Source organism: Gymnoscopelus microlampas (genome assembly GCF_963454915.1).
Source record: "Gymnoscopelus microlampas genome assembly, chromosome: 16".
In the NCBI taxonomy this organism is placed as follows: Eukaryota; Metazoa; Chordata; class Actinopteri; order Myctophiformes; family Myctophidae; genus Gymnoscopelus; species Gymnoscopelus microlampas.
Genome location: NC_139953.1, coordinates 44,958,703 through 44,985,539, shown reverse-complemented (window position 1 = coordinate 44,985,539; position 26,837 = coordinate 44,958,703). Strand labels below are relative to the sequence as shown.

At 40.3% G+C, this 26,837-nt stretch overlaps 1 protein-coding gene across 1 annotated transcript in view; it reads right to left on the bottom strand.

Annotated features, from left to right (window-relative positions):
• Positions 1 to 557: 557 nt before the first annotated feature.
• The window catches only part of LOC311063012 (uncharacterized protein), a gene marked incomplete at both ends in the record, with an annotated part of 43,187 nt that continues 16,907 nt past the window's right edge, over positions 558 to 26,837 (bottom strand). Inside the window, 4 exons of the mRNA XM_084082229.1 lie at positions 558 to 742; positions 3,784 to 4,272; positions 5,037 to 5,153; positions 11,438 to 11,594. Coding sequence (XP_083938355.1) covers positions 558 to 742; positions 3,784 to 4,272; positions 5,037 to 5,153; positions 11,438 to 11,594 — 948 coding nt within the window. The remainder of the gene's footprint in view (positions 743 to 3,783; positions 4,273 to 5,036; positions 5,154 to 11,437; positions 11,595 to 26,837) is intronic.

Genomic DNA, 26,837 nt, shown 5'->3' with positions numbered 1-26,837 from the left:
TAGCGATTTTCTTAGTACCCAAAGTTGCTTTACAACAAAACAACAACTTTATTAGGAGATAAATACTTCTAAAAAGGAACCAGTAAGCTAAGGCAGAAACAGAGGTTTGAATTAGGGGGGAGGGGAAGGTGGGTTTTGATGCAGGCTTTGAATAGGGTGGGGTGGAGGTGTGAGCTTCGAATGGAGGGGGTTGGAGTCAGGAACTGGCTTAGACTTTTACAGGGGCCAGTTAAAAATTGCAGTCACATGTAGGTTCTCTTTTAGAGCAGTGTAGATGTGGAATTGTGTTGTTTGTGTAGATAAACAACTAAATAGATCCTAATTGTGTTTTCCTTGTATTTCAGCGGCTTGCAGGACACACTTTGAGTCTCTGAGAAGAAGCCATCGCCTGGACCAGCCAGAGAATGCTGACCAGAAGAAAAAGCTGAATGCCTCAATGAAGACCCGACAGAGAAGATTGAGGGTAAGTTATATGGAACTGTTTGTAAGATGTTTTTTTGTTTTACATTCTGTGTTCCTGTAATAATGGTAATGTAATACATAATTTAATTGCTATTCTATGTTTTACAGTTGATGACCACCAGGACTGCATATCTGGAGTCTGATGGAGAAAAGGCCATGTGGGCGCATGCAGTTCCTGAACTAATGTCAGATGAAGAGGACGGCATCGTATGGACGGGCGGTGTGGATTGTCTCATCTCCACCCGAGAGAGATGAGGAGCTTTCTGCTTTATGCCAGGTGCTTCAGGAGAGGAAAGACAACAGAAGAGACCCGCGTTCCCTTCATCACCACCGCGTGCGGCGAGACACACCGGCACAGAACAGCTCATTTTTAGCTCTCTTACACAGTAACTGTTAAGTTGTCCAGTTAGAGAAGCAGAGGCCGTTCGTTCAGCAAGACACTGCATGAGAGACAGAACTACAATTTTTTTTTTATTATTGTCCCCTTTGTGGGAGTTTTTTACAACTTCTGGGGGTCCCTGGAAAAAACATTTGGGGATGGGGAGATGGGGATTTTTTTTTTACTGTTTTAGAAGATATTTTTGAATAGCCAAAGTATACTGTATACTGTTTTTTTTTAATCAATAAACACAATTTACCTGACTGAGATTGTTGCCTATTTGTTTTCAGAATCTTGTATGTATATATATGTGTGTGTGTGTGTGTGTGTGTGTGTGTGTGTGTGTGTGTGTGTGTGTGTGTGTATAACTAAATAAATACATACAAATATACATGAATAAATATATATATATACATAAATAAAAATAAATAAATAATATACATATATATATATATATATAAAATAAGGGAATAAGGGGGGGGGGGGACCACCCCCCAGATCCCTAGGGGGGGGGCACCACCCCCCAGGTCCCTAGGAGGGGGGTCACCTTGTGAGCCCCCCCCCCCCCCCACACACACCATGTGACCCCCAAAATAAGGGAGGGATGCCCACCTACGTCACAGCCAATCATAGGTGGCTTATTGCACATGCTCAGTAGCATTGCTCGAGATAGGGAGCAAATTGTGGAAATCCAGGTTAGGGCTGAAGGTGTGATTTTCTGGCAGCAAGGCCCAGCAGGGGGTCACGCATACTTAATTTGGTACCATACAGGAGTTTACCGACCTACAAAACTTTGAGTTTTCCGAGTGGAAAACTCTTGTAAATTCTTGTAAATTCTCTGAGTTTACATCTCATATTCATCGGTTTTCATAGCCGGAAACCTTGTTTTTTTTGCAGTGCAACATCAGGTTTAAAAGAGCAGAGACGTGTGTTTCAAGCATAGACCGTAAAAAATATGGACGAAGGGAACGGTGACGTCACCCATTGGTTTCTACAGACCGTAAATGAAGCCGATTGTTCAGGAACGTGCAATCTGCCATCTTTAATATATACCATTGGGCACGTCGGAACTCAAACGCTATTGCTTGAGACCAGACATGTGACCAGGGAACCAGAAAACAATCCCCAAAGAATGCTATTGGTTGTGTAGGTTGTCAATCAAATCGTCCCGCCCCTCCTGGAGCATTGCCTACTTTATCGTCAATTTTAGAAGAAATGGGACCATCATTTAGCAAAATGCATATCATGATGATTGAAAGGAGACTTTAAACTAGCGACTGGAAGCATATAGAATGTATGACAGTTTTAATTAAGGTAAGAAAATCTAGTCTAAAGTTCGTCAAAAACCCATCCGTTTACAATGAGACAATATTCCTTCTGACACCTGCAGGGGTAAAACAGCGCCATACAGGCCATTCATATGAACTGTCTCTCTTCAGTATCGGCCTCATTGTAAATACGTCAGGCTGGCCCCTTGGTTTCAAGGTTCAAAATATATGCTATTTTATTTAGGCTTAGGGCAGGTACAATTGCTACACATTTCTACAGAACCTGTGGATATCCTTGGCATGCTATATAAATAAAGTTTATATTATATTCTGGGCATATACAAGAAGTTGAAAGAGGAACTGAAGTGTAGAAACCTTTATTAAACAAAACAAAACAAAACAAAAACATAATTTCCCCCAAAGGATGAAAGGGGATCTGAGTCTATAATAAACCTCTATAAAGACACATACTCTGTAGAATATAAACATGTAATCAAACTAAGTGACGATGTACACTGTCTCCCTGGCATCTACCATATTATGAGCTATGATATTGTAACAATCCAAACAACACACTTGTCAACACACAGTGAACAGCTACAAACCCAGCAGCTTGCCAGAACTTTACTGCACCATTATTTACTGCATATCAATGAACATAATAATTATTAGATGACTATGATTGAATATGTTAAATCCGTTAAATCCTGACAAATGTGGACTGCTCATACTGTACTACCAGTAACTGAGTAAGTAAATGAGCTGGAAGGAATAATGCTATAAAGATAAATCATTTAAAAAAAATTGATCATGTTATATAAGAAAATAAGATCGATACACATGTTGATATTGTCAGATTATGTTATTCCTCTGATTTAGTATCCTTGTCATTATCATCCTGGATTACACTGGATTATCATATTATGTCTTATACTAAAGACATTCCCCTTGTATGAGTCCTCATGTGTCTTTTTAGATGACCCTTTTGAGCACAGCCTTGACCACACACTGTACAAGAAAAGGGCTTTTCGCCTGTATGAGTCCTTATGTGTATTTTTAGATCACTTGTGCTAACACACCTTTTATCACATAATGTACAAGAAAAGGGCTTTTCGCCTGTATGAGTCCTCATGTGTGCTTTTAGATTGACCATTTGACAAAAGCCTTTACCACATACTGTACAAGAAAAGGGCTTTTCGCCTGTATGAGTCCTCATGTGTGTTTTTAGATGACCCTTTTGAGCACAGCCTTGACCACATACTGTACAAGAAAAGGGCTTTTCGCCTGTATGAGACATTATGTGTATTTTTAGATGACTTTTGCTAACACATCCCTTACCACATACTGTACAAGAAAAGGGCTTTTCACCTGTATGACTCCTTATGTGTATTTTTAGATCACTTGTGCTAACACACCTTTTATCACATAATGTACAAGAAAAGGGCTTTTCGCCTGTATGAGTCATCATGTGTGTTTTTAGAATACTTTTCCGAGCAAAGCCTTTACCACATAATGTACAAGAAAAGGGCTTTTCGCCTGTATGAGTCACCATGTGTCTGTTTACATCACTTGTGCTAACAAAGCCTTTACCACATACTTTACAAGCAAAGGGCTTTTCCCCTGTGTGCATCATTATGTGTCTCCTCAGATGTTGCTTTTGATTAAACATTGTGCCACACTCACAACTAAAACCTTTCTTCCCTGGGTGACTCCTCATGGAGTGAGTTTGTTTCAATGATGTCAGGTCCTGGGACAGCTTGCACTGACCTCCCATATTTTGTAATTTCAGTGTGTTTAAAGCTGACTGATCTCCACTAGTCTCCTCCCAGTCATCACTGTCTTCAGTGTCTGATTCAGAACAGTGTGAAGAGAGGAGCTGGTTATCACTAGTTGGTTGTGATGTTCCACAGTCCTCTACATCAGCTTGTGTTTTCATGTGTTCAGTTGAGGTGCTGGCTACAGGCTCTGTCTCTCTGTTTTCATCATCATCTATACTTTTCACTGCTAGTAATGTCAACGTAATGTCAGCCTTTTCTGGTCTTTCAAGTGGCTCCTCCAGTTCCTCTTTAATCTGCGGAGGTTCTGGTTTCCCCTGGACCAGATTGGGGCTCCACTCCTCTTCAGGTGAAACTTCCTCTTTACACACACGTATGTGCAGGAAGTCTATGACAAAGATACAATGAAACTCATTGGTAAAAGGTTTGCATCTTAAAATGGTAAATGGTAAATGGTGCATTTATATAGCGCTTTTATCCAAATCGCTTTACATAGGTTGTGCATTACATTAACCCATTCACACACACACATTCATACACCGATGGCAGAGGAAACCATGCAAGGCACCAACCGCTCATCGGGATAAATTAGTTTCTTGCTCAAAGACACTTCGACACTAACTCTGGGGGAGCCCGGGATCGAACTGGGATCCTCATGGTTCCCAACTGGCCGCTCTACCGGCCACTCTACCACTGAGCCACTGCCGCCCGAATCTTGTACCTCAACTGCAATACCTCCGTTTGATGGTGCGCCGACTGTGGCGCTGACTGTGCTGAAAATAGTGTGGCAGTTGTTTGTTTACATTGCAGCTCTCATAGAAGATGTGAGACAAGCTGAATGAGAGGTGAATGAGAGGCAGTCCCTATTCTTTTGAAAGTAATTACTTGTAAATGTTAGATCATTGAGTCTTCTGCAGCTGAATAGTTAATACTGAAGTAGAATTAACTAGAACGCTTCAGTGAACCCATTAATACTTTTACAACAAACCATCGTCCGATCCATGGTACATTCAGATAGATGCAGGGGTCAATGCATTGATGTAGTCACATTGTAAATGCTTTAATCAATAACTGTCATAATCATCTTTACACCCTCAGTACCGGCCCACTTTCATAAATAAAATAAATAAAGAGAGAGAGCTTAAAACTTACTGAGATTCAGGTGGTCTTCAGGTTCCTGTTTAAGGTGGTCTTCAGGTTCCTGTTTAATACAAACAGTCCTGGCTGGAGAACTGATCTTCACCTGCAGACTGGACTCCACACACTGGTCTGGAATGAAGGAACACAATATAATGTTACACTTTATAAGTAGGTATAATAATATTGTTGCTGTGAGGTGGAAACCTATTATGTCCAAACTGTTAGTTTTTTCAGATTTCAAATAAAAAATTAGCAGATCAACAGCTTATAAAAAAAAGAATATAGTCTGCTATTGAAAAGTTTCTCCAGTAGGCCTGCAGTGTCTAAAGTCCTATACTTTTAGGCACTACTGGTTGCCGACAGCTAGGGTTGTTTTGACGTGTGATAAAAAGACTGAAGTCCAAACCGTACGTAAAATTCATAAATAAATGCTTTTATTCTTATAGCTTTTGTGCCAATCACTCCAGCCTACAAATAATAAACACAATTAAACATAACAGTTAAACGTAAGGTGGATAAACCAACAGCCCTCCTAAACACAGTCAAAAAACTGTTTGCCTCCTATCAGCAACACCTGCCCTTGATTACAGACAGGATTAAATACTCTGTAACCCTAGCAACCTTGGCCTTGACCAAGCCCTGTGGTGACATCATCAATTTAGAAACAAAATGGCTCAAATGGTTCTTACAAGGCCTATCATTGAAAATTGTGACCAATTGGTTCCATTTGGACACTCTGAGTTACAGACCCATAAGGGTCCATTTGGTTTGTACACTCCGAGTTACAGACCCATATAAGGGTCCATTTGGTTTGATTTGTACACTCTGAGTTACAGGCCCATAAGGGTCCATTTGGTTCCAAACTACCCATGATTTAGCTGGGGATCCCGGACCCCACTTTTAGAACCACTGTCCTACACTGTCTGTCTGTCTGTCTGTCTGTCTGTCTGTCTGTCTGTCTGTCTGTCTGTCTGTCTGTCTGTCTGTCTGTCTGTCTGTGTGTGTGTGTGTGTGTACGCTTAATAGCATACATTTGTTTGTTGTTACTTGTTAGCACTTAACACTCATTAGCATGCTCTATAGCAACAAGTATTGCCAAACAGCGCCCAACTACTGCTATGTTTGTCCACTAACACGGTCGCGGAGGCTCTGCTTTTGCCCAATGACCAATTTAATAAGCTTCGCCGGGCTTACACACCTGAAGCAAATTAAATAACAAGTGGAGCAACACGCGCGCACTGCCGAGCAGCGCTAGCAACGACACACACTCAGTCTCTGTCTGAGTGAATGAGGGGCAGCACGCACATCAAGGTCTGGACACCATGTCAAACCCGACACAACATCAGAAACATGTTTTGAACGTTGGTGGAATTTAATTTTGTCGTTCAGTCACACACACACACAGGCACGGACAAAAGCCGTTTCCGTATATCCACTCTATACTGGATCTCCACCCTGCAAGGTGAACTGATTCCATTCCCAGTCCTGTCTGTTGCGCGACTCGCTCGAGTGACAAAACTTCTCTCTGTGGAATAAATAAACACTGCAAATGGACGTTCAGATTTCAAATATAAGGTGCTTACCCCATGGCCATGGATGTTACAATTCTGTAGGAGCTCTCAAAGTACCCGTATTTTCCGTATTGTTAAATAAAAAGCATTTTAATACGATCGGTGGCCATCTTTTTAAATGTTCTCACGCTTGTGTATTGCACTCTGCACATTATACATTATAACTCTATGAGAAAATGACCGCCGATCGGATTAAAATGCACAGAACACTATACCGCCTCCCCCATGACAGCCGGGGCGCCTGATGGAGGGGAAGGGAACTGGTTGGAATAACGTGTTCCTTCCACGTGCTACGTCCTACAAGGGAAACTCCCCCCTGTCAGGTGACAAGAAGGTCAGTTAGCTCTCATGCACTGAAGGAAGCATGAGCTCGGCCCTGGCCTCCCCAGGCTGTGGGGGACTGGTGTAGCGCTGGTGTAGGGCTGGTGTAGCGCCCAGGATGACTTAGGAAATTGGCACCGGGTGAAAAAAAAGGGTTACAAAAATCGCGGGATTAAAAAAAAAATGCACAGAATATACGGTTACATTTGAGGAGCCGTACATAATAGGGATCGGGCATAGTGACATGTGTGTGCTGTTTTGTATGTTCAAAGTTTTGTTTCTTTATTATTACATCAAAGCAAGTTGTAAGTTTCCAAGATAAATCGGTGAAACTGAGGCAGTCCCTGTTCTTTTTCTCTCCTTATTTTTAAAGTTATTTTGTGAGTGCTGTCATAAAATACATCTTGTGTACATGAGACTGAATACTACCGTGTAGTGTATGCGTTCAGGACACGTTGTGAGTAACTGTCAATGTTGTTGTTATGAGCTGTCGTTATAGTGAGCATCAAAGATGGCGAACGGAACTACATCATTCTGGGCCTAACTCCGCCTTTTGCCCGATCCCTATTGTAACATCCTTGGCCATGGGGTAAGCACTTTCTATTTGAAATCTGAACGTTTATGTAGATATACGGGCAGTGAATGGAGAAAGTGCAAAAACCAGGTTGAAGTTTCGTCATGACTGTCATGATATGACGTTTCAGGGCTACCATGAAACCAAACTCACAAACGAGCGTTTCTTCCTGCCATAAATGCTGCTCGGATATTTATCCCTTTTCACCTGATTTGGTGTCTCAGAACCGAAATCTTCCGACTGGTGGAGAAGTATGTGGTGGGCTCTGGTCCAAACGTTAAGCTGCTACGACTGGCTGTGGAAGTTGCGGAGGGAGCCGGGTGCGTTTGAACTACCCGCAACAACCCGCATAGTTTCACAATCTTCATCGTCTTTGTCAATCGGAATTATCACCTGACATTCTCTTCCTTCCTTTTGACAGCCTCTTCCTTTTGTCCATTTTACTACTTTTCTCACTTACTTGCTGCATGCACAACAACACACACGAGGTAATGTCACATTGCGTTTCAGGTGTGCTACATCAAAACAAATACAACTCGGTGCAGTGCCAGTGTACCTTTTATTATTGCACTTTCATTAAACTATTAATTAATTCGAAAATGTATATATTTATAATAATCACACAGAACATAAAAATAACATTTATGTTTAACACCTGTAAACACACTGATCTGGAATGAAGGAATACATTATCATTTTACACAATACAATATAATAGACAAAACGTATTCAAATAAAGGTGGGGTAGGGTACTACTGGCCAATCTGGACTGGGGGGGCACAAAGTCTAATCTTGGTGGTGTAGACTGTACACTGGTGTGTGTGTGTGTGTGTGTGTGTGTGTGTGTGTGTGTGTGTGTGTGTGTGTGTGTGTGTGTGTGTGTGTGTGTGTGTGTGTGTGTGTGTGTGTGTGTGTTTGCGTGCGTGTGGCCATGTTTCCCATTCAACCCAGAAAACCCCCTACGTCCGCTGCCAGTACAGGCGCGAGTGCCTGCGACGACCAGTCGATGGTCTGCTAGTCGAATCAGCGCCGTCCGAGTTATGTACCGATAGGGACAGAATCGTAAATATTTTTGGTGCGGACTGCGTTTGCCCCACTGACTGCGTCTCACACACACACACACACACACACACACACACACACACACACACAGAGAGAGAGCTTTTATCTAACCCTAACCCTCTCTCATTCTCTCACACAAACGGCCAGCTAGCTTCACTATCTATTATTTTTTTGTTGGGCGAAATGTCTGGGCGAAATCTCCGACTTTTGGGCGAACGTCCGGCCGGGCGAAAGGACTGGTATTCCTGCTCCCAGTTTGGCTAATGGGAAACATGGCCACAGGCTGACTAAATAAGCGATTTAAACTGGTATAGTTTCTCTCCGGACCTAAAATATTATGCTCCGGACCAAACGTTAAACATCCGTGCGGTTTGGAATCTACCATTACTTTTGGGATACGATGTATACAAAAGGGTAAACAGCGGAGCCTTGGCGGACGTTCAACCGATTCTGAATGACAACCACATAGAACCTCATCTCGGAGCTGTATAGCGGAGTGAGAGGTTCTTAATGGGGTCACCAGACTTGTCGACCCAAGACAGGTCGACCAGCCGCGATTTTGAGACAGCTCGACCCAGATCGACCGGGTCTGGTTGTCTGAAGTAGTAGCTCTGTGTAACCCCTAGAGGGTAGTAGAGTACAAGGTACAAGGTGACGGTGAGGGAGGTCCTGAGTATATTTATAGTATATCTAAGAGTAAATATTGTAAGCATGCTCCCCCAGTTGCATACTTTTTTTTAAGAAGTGTTATAGTATATTTAAGAGTAAATATTGTAAGCCTGTTTTGTCCTCCTCTCCTCTAAAATCATTTGAAAGTAGCAGATCTACACTAGTTGCCATCATTAAACACAACACAAGAGGTGAAATGAATTAAAGATGTTGTTGATGGCCTGTGTCTCTGTGTTTCTCTGCATATAGCTGCATTCTATATACAGTTTTAACTTTAAAGGGACATTAAGCATGTATACAAGTCTTACATCCATCAAGCTATGGGGATGAATGATGGTGCTGATGATGGGTGCTAGCCTTAGGAATATGATTGATGTTGTTGATGGCCTGTGTCTCTGTGTTTCTCTGCATATAGCTGCATTCTATATACAGTTTTAACTTTAAAGGGACATTAAGCATGTATACAAGTCTTACATCCATCAAGCTATGGGGATGAATGATGGTGCTGATGATGGGTGCTAGCCTTAGGAATATGATTGATGTTGTTGATGGCCTGTGTCTCTGTGTTTCTCTGCATATAGCTGCATTCTATATACAGTTTTAACTTTAAAGGGACATTAAGCATGTATACAAGTCTTACATCCATCAGTGTTTGAGGTGATGAAAAGGAAATAGGCTGAAGCTAAACATTTATGATAGCCTATCCTTCCTTAAATGTATAGCTCTCATTATTAACATTAAAAAGATATGCCAATAATAGAAATACCAGATCCTTTAGATTGATTGAAGTTTGCACAGGAAAAGGTACCAGTACAGTACATGAGTTTACTGTTACAAGGTCAACTAAAATGATATAACCAACCAAAAAAGCCTATAGTAACTGTAGTTACTAGTTACTTTCCATCAGTGTTTGAGGTGATGAAAAGGAAATAGAGTGCAAGAATAATTGTCAGACAACACAGAGCTGCTGCTAATGTGTAGACTGAACGTCACTTTATGACTGAATGACAAAATAATCATTTCCATAACACATACAAATAATATAGTGTATTCAAAGCACAGCATACAATCAATAAAGGCATTACCATTATAACTATAACTTCTTATATATCAGACTTTTATACTTCATGTGATTATTCACAAAACCCCTAGGACAGGTCTTACTCTGCTATGCTGTGACAGTACAAGCATACATGTATACAAGTCTTACATCCATCAGTGTTTGAGGTGATCAAAAGGAAATAGGCTGAAGCTAAACATTTATGATAGCCTATCCTTCCTTAAACAAGGACACGGTCATATGCTGTGTAGCATACATATTCACCTTGTAAACAAAATGTAAGTAAGATGAAATATGCAATATAAATGAAATCCCAATTATAATATTTGCATCTCATATACGACAACACTGACTGAGCTGCTGCTAATGTGTAGACTGAACGTCACTTTATGATGTTCTGTAAACGGCCTCTGGGTGGCTCCCTTTAGCTTCCATTAGCCTCCATTAGCTTTGTAACGAGTGCAACAAAAACACCAACAGTCCCACACCAATACAGTCTTGAAGCTACAGCATTCATAGAAACGTATTATAACATGGCAACTTTGCACTTTACCTGAAAAGGGGAGAATAAAGTGAGTGCAAGAATAATTGTCAGACAACACAGATTGAGGATCGCCAGGCTGAACCAATTGATAATAGACACACTGTAAGGATTTAGAGCTGAGGTAAGGAGGTGTCTAATGGCTGTGCTTGAAAGCCTTATCACATCAAGAAGACAATAGGGCTTGAGGTAAGGAGGTGTCTATCTCAATGGCTGTGCTTGCTTGAAAGCCTTGACAGACAAATAATAATTCTTTGGTAAATCAATGTACATATTATTATTATTATGTCTCTTTCCCTCTCTCTCTCTCTCTCTCTCTCTCTCTCTCTGTCTGTCTGTCTGTCTGTCTGTGTCTGTCTGTGTCTGTCTGTGTGTCTGTCTCTGTCTGTGTCTCTCTCTCTCTCTCTCTCTCTCTCTCGGTCCGGGTCGAATTTGGGTCGAGTTGTCGGGTCCAAGCGGGTCGACAGCGGGTCGACCGGTCCGGGTCGACCTGTCTTGGGTCGACAGGTCTGGTGACCCTTAATGGAGCTAAGCTGCAGTGTGTAGTTTGATGTTGTGTGTGTAACAGACATACCTGCAGTGTGTAGTTTGATGTTGTGTGTGTAACAGACATACCTGCAGTGTGTAGATCGATGTCCATATCCAAATCAATGTCCAGCAGTTTGTTTTGTTTCTCCAGCAGAGTTTCTAGTGTCTCTATCTCTCTCTGGAAGAGGTTGCACATGAACTCTGCAGCCGCACTGAGGCGCTCCAGCACAAACACTCTGACAAGCTTCACACAACAAACATCAGCACCACGCTGCTGTTTGTCCAAAACAACACACAATATCTCCTCTCCCACCGACGTCATGTGTTCATTTATCTTCAGCCGTACAGACTCCATTTGACACGTTTTTACCTCCTTTATGAGTTATGACACGTTCTTACCTCCTTTAAGACACGTTTTTCACCGCGACCACTGAGTTATGAGTTATAATTATAGTTATAATATATCGTGCTGCGTCATGACCATCGAGCTACGGTCTATGGTTATGACACGCTAGTACTTCCAGGGCAACGTGTTTCACACATGCGCATTGAAGGATCAGGCACTGGTGCCTTCTTAGTGCCTTTCGCCCCCTGGTGGAAGAGGTATGTAAGTGAAGATAGAGCCTCCTGTAGCTGTGGAAATACAGTCTGTCCTCCCTCACTGTGAGTTGTTTGATCTGAACTGAAGGTATAGGTTTTATTGTCTCAGATGAGGCTGCTACGGGAGCAGAGCTTGACACACTATAATACCTTTTTAAAATAATACCTTTTTCTGTCTATGTACTGTAGGTATGGTGATCACAGTGAAATTATAATAATCAAATTAAAACAAATAGTTCTCTTGTTGTATTTATTTCAATATATTGGAATGATGACGATTAACTAATTTGACTTTGTAATATTCTTGAAGAATGTTAATAACACAGATCACAGATTCATCACTCTATTTTATCCACACACCAGAGTAGTAGACTAGCCTTTTTTAATCATCTAAACTGACCATTATATTGCACAACATAATTTGATACATTTGGAAATTAAACATTAACACCTTGAGGTTTGCTTTCAGTCAGAATGTTGATGAAGACATTGAAACTTGTGTCTATGTAAATATCTCTGATGACGATCATCATCATCATGTCTTTTGTTATGAGCCTTTCACAATGAAATGGCCCCTGACCAAGTGTTTCTCGACTCCAAGACAAAAGGGAGGTGTTTCTGTTTACTCTGGAGGAGAGCTGGGAGAAGGTGGGAGGAGTTTCTCCACTCAAAGACAAAAGGGAGGTGTTACTGTTTCTCCCACATCAACACACTGTCTAGTTTATTACAAATGCACTATATGCGCAGAAGGAACACGTTCAGTGAGAGACTTGTTAGGCCAAAATGTACCACTGGGAACCACAGGAGGTCCTTCCTACCTGTGGCCATTAAACTTGACAACGCTTAAGTTAGGGGGCATTTAATTGACTGGATTGTACTAATTATATTTAACCAGGGCACTTAGGCCCAGAATAGAATACCAGGCTACACCTCCACCCTTGGATTTTCACTCAGAGAATGCCACAACATTCACAGTTCAGAATACCAAACGTCAGGTTTAAAAGAGGAGCAGAGACTTGTGTTAAAACATACGGGTCAACGCTCCACACGTCCCAGACTCTTCTCCCTTCTGGCTCCCAAACTATGGAATGAACTCCCCATTGCAATTAGAACTGCAGACTCACTCCCAATCATCTGCCATAATCTGAAGACTCGCCTCTTCAGACTCCACCTCAGCCCGTAGCACTTGCTCTAGCCCTGATGACCTTGCAGGATTATGCAACTGCTAAAATGTAACTTAGATAGCATGTTGTGTAAACAGACCTAGTGTGTATAGTTTCAATGCACAGGCTGATGATAGGTTCTTGGTTTACTACGTATGTATTAGTTATTATTAGATTATTGGTTTACTTATGTATTACTTTATTGTTAGATGACTATGTATCTGCATTGGATGTATTATTGATGTATTATGATCTATTATGTGTCCTTGCTTACTGTAAATCGATCTGGAATAAGAGTGTCTGCTAAATGCCTAAATTGTAAATTGACAGAACAGATCACTAGGACATTGGTTCTTGTATTGTAACATATATATTACTGTGATAGAACAGACCACTAGGACATTGGTTCTCAAACATTTTCAGCTGATACCCAAAGGATAAACATGGTGTCTCAGACGTACAAAAAAAATATTATGAACAAACTATTTTAAAGCCTATTTAATAGTGAACCTTGAAAATATCTACAAGCTCCCAACGCATTGTTGTGAGCTTGAACTATTTCTAGAATTGCAACACATTTCTACAGTACCTGTGGATATCCTTGTCATTCTGGGCATAAACAAGAAGTTGAATATTTGAATGATATAGCACATAGAGGAACTGTAGGCCTAGTGGTGAAACCTTTATTAAACAAAAAACAACAAAAAAACAACACTTTCCCTGAAGGGATAACAGGGGATCTGAGTCTATAAAAACACCTCTACAAAGACAAACTCTGTAGAATATTTAATCAAACTAAGTGATGATATCTCCCTGGCATCTAACATATTATGTACTATGATATTGTAACAATCTAAACAACACAAATGTCAACACACAGTGAACAGCTACACAAACCCAGCACTTTACTGCACCATTATTTACTGCATATCAATGAAAATAATAATTATTAGATGAATATGAATGAATATGTATGTTAGATCTGTTAAATCCTGACAAATGTGGACAGGCACATGATGCTCATATTTTACTACCAGTAAGTGAGTAAGTACATGTGCTGGAGGGAATAATGCTCTAAAGATAAATAAAACAAAATTACATTCCATTGTGTTGAATAGAAAATAATACATAAGATTTTTTTTAAATCCATCTCTTGTGATGGATTTTTTAAGACACTGAAGACAGTGATGAGTGGGAGGAATTATTAATTTAATTTATTCAGTCATGTTGAAATTGTCATATTATGTTATTCCTCTGCTTTAGTGTCATTGTCATCTTGGATTAGAGTGAATAGGACTTTTCACCTGTATGAGTCCTCACGAGTGTTTTTTAGATAACCTGTGCTAACACAGCTTTTACCACATACTGTTCAAGACAATGGCTTTTTGCCTGTATGAGTACTCATGTGTATTTTTAGCTCACCACTTTGACTACATCCTTTGCCACAAACTGTACACACAAAGGGCTTTTCGCCTGTATGAGTCCTCATGTGTTTTTTTAGATTACTCTTTTGAGTACAGCCTTTACCACAAACTTCACAAGAAAAGGGCTTTTCGCCTGTATGAGCCCTCATGTGATGTTTTAGAGTAGCCGCTTCAGCAAAGCTTTTACCACAAACTGCACAAGAAAAGGGCTTTTCTCCTGTATGAGTCATCATGTGTGTTTTTAGAATACTTTTCCGAGCACAGCTTTTACCACAAACTGTACAAACAAATGGCTTTTCGCCTGTATGAGTCCTCATGTGTATTTTTAGCTCACCACTTTGACAACATCCTTTGCCACAAACTGTACAAACAAATGGCTTTTCGCCTGTATGAGTCCTCATGTGTATTTTTAGCTCACCACTTTGACAACATCCTTTGCCACAAACTGTACAAACAAAGGGCTTTTCGCCTGTATGAGTCATCATGTGTGTTTTTAGATTACTTTTCCGAGCAAAGCATTTACCACATACTGTACAAGGAAAGGGCTTTTCGCCTGTATGAGTCCTCATGTGTGTTTTTAGATGACTCTTTTGAGCAAAGCCTTGAGCACATACTGTACAAGAAAAGGGCTTTTCCCCTGTATGCATCCCCACGTGTGTTTTCAGATCACCCTTGCGAGCACAGCCTTTACCACATACTGTACAACTAAAGAGTTTTTCCCCCGTGTGAATCATTATGTGACTCTTCAGACTTCCCTTTGTACTAAATATTTTCCCACACTCTGTACAGCTAAAACTTTTCTTCCCTGTGAGACTCCTCATGGAGTGAGTTTGTTTCGATGATTTCAGGTCCCGGGACAGCTTGCGCTGTTCTCCCACATTTTGTGTCTCACGTGATTTCAGTGTGTTTAACGCTGACTGATCTCCTCTAGTCTCTTCCCACTCATCACTGTCTTCAGTGTCTGATTCAGAACAATGTGAAGAGAGGGGCTGGTCATCACTAATTGGTTGCGAGGTTCCACAGTCCTCTACATCAGCTTGTGTATCCATGTGTTCAGTTGAGGTGCTGGCTACAGGCTCTGTCTCTCTGTTTTCATCATCATCTACACTTTTCACTGCTAGTAATGTCAACGTTGACCCACCAGCCTCTTCTGGACTTTCAAGTAGCTCCTCCTGTTCTTCTTTAATCTGTGGAGGTTCTGGTTCCTCCTGGACCTGATTGGGGTTCCACTCCTCCTCAGGTGAAACCTCCTCTTTACACACAGGTACGTGCGGGAAGTCTAGGAAAAATATACAATGAGACTCTATAAAATGTTTGAATCTTGTACCTCCACTGCAGTAGCTCAGTGACCAGTTGTGGCTGGAACAAGTATCGACAAGATTACTCTTTTCCCATATCTTTCAAATGTTTAATTTGATGGTGCGCTGACTGCACTATGTGATGAAAAATAGTGTGGCCGTTGTTTGTTTACATTGCAGCTCTCATAGAAGATGTGAGACAGGCTGAATGAGAGGCAGTCCCTAATATTTTTAAATACGTAAATGTTAGACCAGTGAGTCTTCCACAGCTGATTAGTTAATACTGAAGTAGAATTAACTGCAAAGCTTCAGTGAACCCATTAATACCTTTGCAACGAACCATTGTCCGATCCATGGTACATTTAGATAGATGCAGTGGTCAATGCATTGATGTAGTCACATTGTTAATGTGATAACCGTCGCAATCATCTTTACACCATCAGTACCGGCCCACTTTCAAATAAAATAAATAAAGACAGAGTGCTTAAAACTCACTGAGATCCAGGTGGTCTTCAGGTTCCTGTTTAAGGAGGTCTTCAGGTTCCTGTTTAATAGAAACGGTCCTGGCTGGAGAACTGATCTTCACCTGCAGACTGGACTCCACGCACTTGTCTGGAATGAAGGAATACAATATGCACTTTAATAATAAGAGCTACGATATGCAAAAAAAAGGAAACACAGCTGCTATAATAGAGCAGTGAGAATCATGTAGATCTCAGGATTCACATGGGAACAATGTGGCTCCAATGATGATCTCTGACTTCATGTGACCAGAGGGATTAAGATTAAGAGACATATATTTATTTACATCAATTGGATTCCATAACTGTGTGTGTGTGTGTGTGTGTGTGTGTGTGTGTGTGTGTGTGTGTGTGTGTGTGTGTGTGTGTGTGTGTGTGTGTGTGTGTGTGTGTGTAACAGACATATCTGTAGTCTGTAGTTTGATGTTGTGTGTGTGTAACAGACATACCTGCAGTGTGTAGATCGATGTCCATATCCAAATCAATGTTCAGCAGTTCGTTTTGTTTCTCCAGCAGAGTTTCTAGTGTCTCTATCTCTCTCTGGAAGAAGTTGCACATGAACTCTGCAGCCGCACTGAGGCGCTCCAACACAAACACCCTGACAAGCTTCACACAACAAACATCAGCACCACGCTGCTGTTTGTCCAAAACACACAATATCTCCTCTCCCACCGACGTCATGTGTTCATTTATCTTCAGCCATACAGACTCCATTTGACACGTTTTTACCTCCTTTATGACACGGTTTTTACCTCCTTCATGAAAGTCTTTAACCGAGATCACAACACGCACTTACTACCGGGTCAACGTGTTTCAAACGTGCGCATTGAAGGATCCAGGCACTGTTGCCCTCTTAGCGTATTTCGCCCCCTGGTGGAAGAGGTGTGTAAGTGAAGAGCCTCCTGTAGCTGTGGAAAGACAGTCTGTCCTCCCTCACTGTGAGTCGTGTGTTTGATCTGAACTGAAGGTCAAGCTTTTATTGTCTCAGATGAGGCTGTTAAGGGGCGGAGCTTGACACACACGCACACACACACATTACTATACCTTATTGTTGTCTTATTTGCATTTTAAATGTGTCTTGCCGGCCCACTTGGCACAGCACAGATAATAATATATATACACACACACTTAAGGTGTGTCATCGTATCCCCCAATTTACACGTATCTAGACTTGTCGTTGATCTACATGTGATTCTCAAACTCTAATTTGAAGGACCCCACATTAGATTTGCATTAGACCACATAACTCCATTTGACAAAATGTTTATCTCTAGAACCCAAGTCTAATGATGTTATTCTGAATGATTCAGTCCAGTATTGTCAGTCCATAATACATTTACTGTCTATGTACTGTAGGCATGGAGATCAAAGTGAAATTATGATCAAATTTAAAATAGTTCTCTTGTTGTATTTAATTGAATATATTGGAATGATTAAGATAACTATCAATAATTTAGCTGGGGATCCCCTGGAACCCTGCCAAGAACCCCTAGGTCCCCAAACCCTATACATACCACTGATCTGGCAGATTAAGAACACTACTATGATATGAAAATCATGTTTAGAAAATGTGTTTAGATTAGGGAATAATCTTGAAGACTGTTAACAACACAGATCACAAATCATCACTTTATTTTATTCACACACCAGAGTAGACACACTTTTTTTTATCATCTATCTAAACTAACAATTATATTGCACAAAATAATTTGATCACTTTGGAAATCAACCATTAACATCTTGAGGTTTGCTTTCTTTGGCGAAGACAAAACAGTCAGCATGTTGATGAAGACATTGAAACTTGTGTCTATGTAAATATCTCTGATGATCATCATCATCGTCTCTTTTGTTATGAGCCTTTCACGTTGAAATGGACCCTGACTGACTGCAGTTAACTGGAGGAGAGCTGGGAGGAGGTGGGAGGGGGAGTTTCTCCACACCAAGACAAAAGGAAGTGATACTGTTTATACTCCTACATCAACACACTGACTGAAATAGTTCTCTCGTTGTATATATTTGAATATATTGGAATGATGAAGATTAACTATCAATCATTGCCTGGGGACCCCATGGAACCCTGCCAAGGACCCCTAGAAACTCAACATAGTGAACATTGAAACGATCTACAAGCTCCCAACGCATCATTGTGCATTTTCCTCTTTAAAAAAACTCATTGCATTTAATGTCTATTATTTCTACAATTGCTACACATTTTTACAGTACCTGTGGATATCCTTGTCATTCTGGACATAAACAAGAAGTTGAATATTTGGATAATATAACACAGATAGAGGAACTGTAGTGGTGAAACCTTTATTAAACAAAACAAAAATATAATCATTTCCCCCAAGGGATATAAGGGGATCTGAGTCTATGAAAACACCTCTATAAAAGACACAAACTCTGTAGAATATAAACATGTAATCAAACTCCCTGGCATCTACCATATTATGTACAATGATATTGTAACAATCTAAACAACACACATGTCAACACACACAGTGACAGCTACACAAACCCAGCAGCTTGTCAGCATTTACTGCACCATTATTTACTGCATATCAATGAACATAATAATTATTAGACGAATATCAATTAATATGAATCAGTTAAATCCTGACAAATGTGGGCAGACAAAGTGATGCTCATATTGTACCATGAGTAACTGAGGAAGTAAATTAGCTGGGACATAATGCTATAAAGATAAATCGTGTTGAATAGAAAATAATACATGAGATAAAACAAAAATCAATCACAAGAAACTATTCATTTGTTATATTCAGTCACGTTGATATTGTCATATTATGTTATTCCTCTGCTTTAGTATCCTTGTCATTGTCATCTTGGATTAGAGTGAATAGGACTTTTCGCCTGTATGAGTAATCATGAGTGTTTTTAGATGACCTGTGCTAACTTTTACGACATAATGTCCAAGAAAAATACTTTTAGCCTGTATGAGTCGTCATGTGTATTTTCAGATTATTCTTTTGAACATAGCCTTTACCACAAATTTCACAAGAAAAGGGCTTTTCGCCTGTATGAATCTTCATGTGTGTTTTTAGATTATTCTTTTGAGCATAGCCTTTACCACACATTTCACAAGAAAAGGGATTTTCGCCTGTATGAGCCCTCATGTGTGCTTTTAGATTACATGCTGCAGCAAAGCTTTTACCACAAACTGCACAAGAAAAGGTCTTTTCGCCTGTATGAGTCCTCATGTGTCTTTTTAGATCACCCTTTTGAGCACAGTCTTTACCACAAACTGTGCAACTAAAGGGCTTTTCACCTGTATGAGTCCTCATGTGTGTTTTTAGATTACCTGCTCCAGCAAAGCTTTTACCACAAACTGCACAAGAAAGGGTCTTCTTGCCTGTATGAGTCCTCATGTGTGTTTTTAGCTCACCACTTTGACTACATCCTTTACCACATACTGTACGAGAAAAGGGCTTTTTGCCTGTATGCGTCATCATGTGTATTTTTAAATTACTCTTGAGAGCACAGCCTTTACCACAAACTGTACACACAAAGGGCTTTTCCCCTGTGTGAGTCATTGTGTGACTATTCAGATGTGCCTTACGATTAAACATTTTGCCACATTCTGTACAACTAAAACTTTTCTTCCCTGTGTGACTCCTCATGGAGTGAGTTTGTTTCGATGATGTCAGGTCCTGCGACAGCTTGTGCTATCCTCCCACATTTTTTGTCTTGTGTGATTTCAGTGTGTTTAAAGCTGGCTGATCCTCCCAGTCATCACTGTCTTCAGTGTCTGATTCAGAACAGTGTGAAGAGAGGAGCTGGTCATCACTAGTTGGTTGTGATGTTCCACAGTCCTCTACATCAGCTTGTGTTTTCATGTGTTCAGTTGAGGTGCTGGCTACAGGCTCTGTCTCTCTGTTTTCATCATCATCTTCACTTTTCACTGCTAGTAATGTCAACGTTGACCCACCAGCCTCTTCTGGTCTTTCAAGTAGCCCCTCCTGTTTCTCTTTAATCTGTGGAGGTTGTGGTTCCTCCTGACAACCTGAATGAGATTTTTTAAGTAATTACTTGTAACTGTTAGATCAGTGAGTCTTCTGCAGCTGATTAGTTAATACTGAAGTAGAATTAACTAGAACGCTTCAGTGAACCCATTAATACTTTTACAACGAACCATCGTCCGATCCATGGTACATTTAGATAGATGCAGGGGTCAATGCATTGATTTAGTCACATTGTTAATGCTTAAATCGATAACCGTCATAATCATCTTTACACCCTCAGTACTGGCCCACTTTCACCAATAACATAAATAAAGACAGAGTGCTTAAAACTTACTCAAGTAGCACCAAGACAAAAGGAAGTGATACTGTTTATACTCCTACATCAACACACTGACTGAAATAGTTCTCTCGTTGTATATATTTGAATATATTGGAATGATGAAGATTAACTATCAATCATTGCCTGGGGACCCCATGGAACCCTGCCAAGGACCCCTAGAAACTCAACATAGTGAACATTGAAACGATCTACAAGCTCCCAACGCATCATTGTGCATTTTCCTCTTTAAAAAAACTCATTGCATTTAATGTCTATTATTTCTACAATTGCTACACATTTTTACAGTACCTGTGGATATCCTTGTCATTCTGGACATAAACAAGAAGTTGAATATTTGGATAATATAACACAGATAGAGGAACTGTAGTGGTGAAACCTTTATTAAACAAAACAAAAATATAATCATTTCCCCCAAGGGATATAAGGGGATCTGAGTCTATGAAAACACCTCTATAAAAGACACAAACTCTGTAGAATATAAACATGTAATCAAACTCCCTGGCATCTACCATATTATGTACAATGATATTGTAACAATCTAAACAACACACATGTCAACACACAGTGACAGCTACACAAACCCAGCAGCTTGTCAGCATTTACTGCACCATTATTTACTGCATATCAATGAACATAATAATTATTAGACGAATATCAATTAATATGAATCAGTTAAATCCTGACAAATGTGGGCAGACAAAGTGATGCTCATATTGTACCATGAGTAACTGAGGAAGTAAATTAGCTGGGAAATAATGCTATAAAGATAAATCGTGTTGAATAGAAAATAATACATGAGATAAAACAAAAATCAATCACAAGAAACTATTCATTTGTTATATTCAGTCACGTTGATATTGTCATATTATGTTATTCCTCTGCTTTAGTATCCTTGTCATTGTCATCTTGGATTAGAGTGAATAGGACTTTTCGCCTGTATGAGTAATCCTGAGTGTTTTTAGATGACCTGTGCTAACTTTCACGACATAATGTCCAAGAAAAATACTTTTAGCCTGTATGAGTCGTCATGTGTATTTTCAGATTATTCTTTTGAACATAGCCTTTACCACAAATTTCACAAGAAAAGGGCTTTTCGCCTGTATGAATCTTCATGTGTGTTTTTAGATTATTCTTTTGAGCATAGCCTTTACCACACATTTCACAAGAAAAGGGATTTTCGCCTGTATGAGCCCTCATGTGTGCTTTTAGATTACATGCTGCAGCAAAGCTTTTACCACAAACTGCACAAGAAAAGGTCTTTTCGCCTGTATGAGTCCTCATGTGTCTTTTTAGATCACCCTTTTGAGCACAGTCTTTACCACAAACTGTGCAACTAAAGGGCTTTTCACCTGTATGAGTCCTCATGTGTGTTTTTAGATTACCTGCTCCAGCAAAGCTTTTACCACAAACTGCACAAGAAAAGGGCTTCTCGCCTGTATGAGTCCTCATGTGTGTTTTTAGCTCACCACTTTGACTACATCCTTTACCACATACTGTACAAGAAAATGGCTTTTCGCCTGTATGAGTCCTCATGTGTCTTTTTAGATCACCCTTTTGAGCACAGCCTTTACCACACACTGTGCAACTAAAGGCCTTTTCCCCTGTATGAGCCATCACGTGTGTTTTTAGATAACCTGCTCCAACAAAGCTTTTACCATAAACTGCACAAGAAAGGGTCTTCTTGCCTGTATGAGTCCTCATGTGTGTTTTTAGCTCACCACTTTGACTACATCCTTTACCACATACTGTACGAGAAAAGGGCTTTTTGCCTGTATGCGTCATCATGTGTATTTTTAAATTACTCTTGAGAGCACAGCCTTTACCACAAACTGTACACACAAAGGGCTTTTCCCCTGTGTGAGTCATTGTGTGACTATTCAGATGTGCCTTACGATTAAACATTTTGCCACATTCTGTACAACTAAAACTTTTCTTCCCTGTGTGACTCCTCATGGAGTGAGTTTGTTTCGATGATGTCAGGTCCTGCGACAGCTTGTGCTGTCCTCCCACATTTTTTGTCTTGTGTGATTTCAGTGTGTTTAAAGCTGGCTGATCCTCCCAGTCATCACTGTCTTCAGTGTCTGATTCAGAACAGTGTGAAGAGAGGAGCTGGTCATCACTAGTTGGTTGTGATGTTCCACAGTCCTCTACATCAGCTTGTGTTTTCATGTGTTCAGTTGAGGTGCTGGCTACAGGCTCTGTCTCTCTGTTTTCATCATCATCTTCACTTTTCACTGCTAGTAATGTCAACGTTGACCCACCAGCCTCTTCTGGTCTTTCAAGTAGCCCCTACTGTTTCTCTTTAATCTGTGGAGGTTGTGGTTCCTCCTGACAACCTGAATGAGATTTTTTAAGTAATTACTTGTAACTGTTAGATCAGTGAGTCTTCTGCAGCTGATTAGTTAATACTGAAGTAGAATTAACTAGAACGCTTCAGTGAACCCATTAATACTTTTACAACGAACCATCGTCCGATCCATGGTACATTTAGATAGATGCATATGTGTCCTTGCTTACTGTAAATCGATCTGGAATAAGAGTGTCTGCTAAATGCCTAAATTGTAAATTGACAGAACAGATCACTAGGACATTGGTTCTTGTATTGTAACATATATATTACTGTGATAGAACAGACCACTAGGACATTGGTTCTCAAACATTTTCAGCTGATACCCAAAGGATAAACATGGTGTCTCAGACGTACAAAAAAAATATTATGAACAAACTATTTTAAAGCCTATTTAATAGTGAACCTTGAAAATATCTACAAGCTCCCAACGCATTGTTGTGAGCTTGAACTATTTCTAGAATTGCAACACATTTCTACAGTACCTGTGGATATCCTTGTCATTCTGGGCATAAACAAGAAGTTGAATATTTGAATGATATAGCACATAGAGGAACTGTAGGCCTAGTGGTGAAACCTTTATTAAACAAAAAACAACAAAAAAACAACACTTTCCCTGAAGGGATAACAGGGGATCTGAGTCTATAAAAACACCTCTACAAAGACAAACTCTGTAGAATATTTAATCAAACTAAGTGATGATATCTCCCTGGCATCTAACATATTATGTACTATGATATTGTAACAATCTAAACAACACAAATGTCAACACACAGTGAACAGCTACACAAACCCAGCACTTTACTGTACCATTATTTACTGCATATCAATGAAAATAATAATTATTAGATGAATATGAATGAATATGTATGTTAGATCTGTTAAATCCTGACAAATGTGGACAGGCACATGATGCTCATATTTTACTACCAGTAAGTGAGTAAGTACATGTGCTGGAGGGAATAATGCTCTAAAGATAAATAAAACAAAATTACATTCCATTGTGTTGAATAGAAAATAATACATAAGATTTTTTTTAAATCCATCTCTTGTGATGGATTTTTTAAGACACTGAAGACAGTGATGAGTGGGAGGAATTATTAATTTAATTTATTCAGTCATGTTGAAATTGTCATATTATGTTATTCCTCTGCTTTAGTGTCATTGTCATCTTGGATTAGAGTGAATAGGACTTTTCACCTGTATGAGTCCTCACGAGTGTTTTTTAGATAACCTGTGCTAACACAGCTTTTACCACATACTGTTCAAGACAATGGCTTTTTGCCTGTATGAGTACTCATGTGTATTTTTAGCTCACCACTTTGACTACATCCTTTGCCACAAACTGTACACACAAAGGGCTTTTCGCCTGTATGAGTCCTCATGTGTTTTTTTAGATTACTCTTTTGAGTACAGCCTTTACCACAAACTTCACAAGAAAAGGGCTTTTCGCCTGTATGAGCCCTCATGTGATGTTTTAGAGTAGCCGCTTCAGCAAAGCTTTTACCACAAACTGCACAAGAAAAGGGCTTTTCTCCTGTATGAGTCATCATGTGTGTTTTTAGAATACTTTTCCGAGCACAGCTTTTACCACAAACTGTACAAACAAATGGCTTTTCGCCTGTATGAGTCCTCATGTGTATTTTTAGCTCACCACTTTGACAACATCCTTTGCCACAAACTGTACAAACAAATGGCTTTTCGCCTGTATGAGTCCTCATGTGTATTTTTAGCTCACCACTTTGACAACATCCTTTGCCACAAACTGTACAAACAAAGGGCTTTTCGCCTGTATGAGTCATCATGTGTGTTTTTAGATTACTTTTCCGAGCAAAGCATTTACCACATACTGTACAAGGAAAGGGCTTTTCGCCTGTATGAGTCCTCATGTGTGTTTTTAGATGACTCTTTTGAGCAAAGCCTTGAGCACATACTGTACAAGAAAAGGGCTTTTCCCCTGTATGCATCCCCACGTGTGTTTTCAGATCACCCTTGCGAGCACAGCCTTTACCACATACTGTACAACTAAAGAGTTTTTCCCCCGTGTGAATCATTATGTGACTCTTCAGACTTCCCTTTGTACTAAATATTTTCCCACACTCTGTACAGCTAAAACTTTTCTTCCCTGTGAGACTCCTCATGGAGTGAGTTTGTTTCGATGATTTCAGGTCCCGGGACAGCTTGCGCTGTTCTCCCACATTTTGTGTCTCACGTGATTTCAGTGTGTTTAACGCTGACTGATCTCCTCTAGTCTCTTCCCACTCATCACTGTCTTCAGTGTCTGATTCAGAACAATGTGAAGAGAGGGGCTGGTCATCACTAATTGGTTGCGAGGTTCCACAGTCCTCTACATCAGCTTGTGTATCCATGTGTTCAGTTGAGGTGCTGGCTACAGGCTCTGTCTCTCTGTTTTCATCATCATCTACACTTTTCACTGCTAGTAATGTCAACGTTGACCCACCAGCCTCTTCTGGACTTTCAAGTAGCTCCTCCTGTTCTTCTTTAATCTGTGGAGGTTCTGGTTCCTCCTGGACCTGATTGGGGTTCCACTCCTCCTCAGGTGAAACCTCCTCTTTACACACAGGTACGTGCGGGAAGTCTAGGAAAAATATACAATGAGACTCTATAAAATGTTTGAATCTTGTACCTCCACTGCAGTAGCTCAGTGACCAGTTGTGGCTGGAACAAGTATCGACAAGATTACTCTTTTCCCATATCTTTCAAATGTTTAATTTGATGGTGCGCTGACTGCACTATGTGATGAAAAATAGTGTGGCCGTTGTTTGTTTACATTGCAGCTCTCATAGAAGATGTGAGACAGGCTGAATGAGAGGCAGTCCCTAATATTTTTAAATACGTAAATGTTAGACCAGTGAGTCTTCCACAGCTGATTAGTTAATACTGAAGTAGAATTAACTGCAAAGCTTCAGTGAACCCATTAATACCTTTGCAACGAACCATTGTCCGATCCATGGTACATTTAGATAGATGCAGTGGTCAATGCATTGATGTAGTCACATTGTTAATGTGATAACCGTCGCAATCATCTTTACACCATCAGTACCGGCCCACTTTCAAATAAAATAAATAAAGACAGAGTGCTTAAAACTCACTGAGATCCAGGTGGTCTTCAGGTTCCTGTTTAAGGAGGTCTTCAGGTTCCTGTTTAATAGAAACGGTCCTGGCTGGAGAACTGATCTTCACCTGCAGACTGGACTCCACGCACTTGTCTGGAATGAAGGAATACAATATGCACTTTAATAATAAGAGCTACGATATGCAAAAAAAAGGAAACACAGCTGCTATAATAGAGCAGTGAGAATCATGTAGATCTCAGGATTCACATGGGAACAATGTGGCTCCAATGATGATCTCTGACTTCATGTGACCAGAGGGATTAAGATTAAGAGACATATATTTATTTACATCAATTGGATTCCATAACTGTGTGTGTGTGTGTGTGTGTGTGTGTGTGTGTGTGTGTGTGTGTGTGTGTGTGTGTGTGTGTGTGTGTGTGTGTGTGTGTGTGTGTGTGTAACAGACATATCTGTAGTCTGTAGTTTGATGTTGTGTGTGTGTAACAGACATACCTGCAGTGTGTAGATCGATGTCCATATCCAAATCAATGTTCAGCAGTTCGTTTTGTTTCTCCAGCAGAGTTTCTAGTGTCTCTATCTCTCTCTGGAAGAAGTTGCACATGAACTCTGCAGCCGCACTGAGGCGCTCCAACACAAACACCCTGACAAGCTTCACACAACAAACATCAGCACCACGCTGCTGTTTGTCCAAAACACACAATATCTCCTCTCCCACC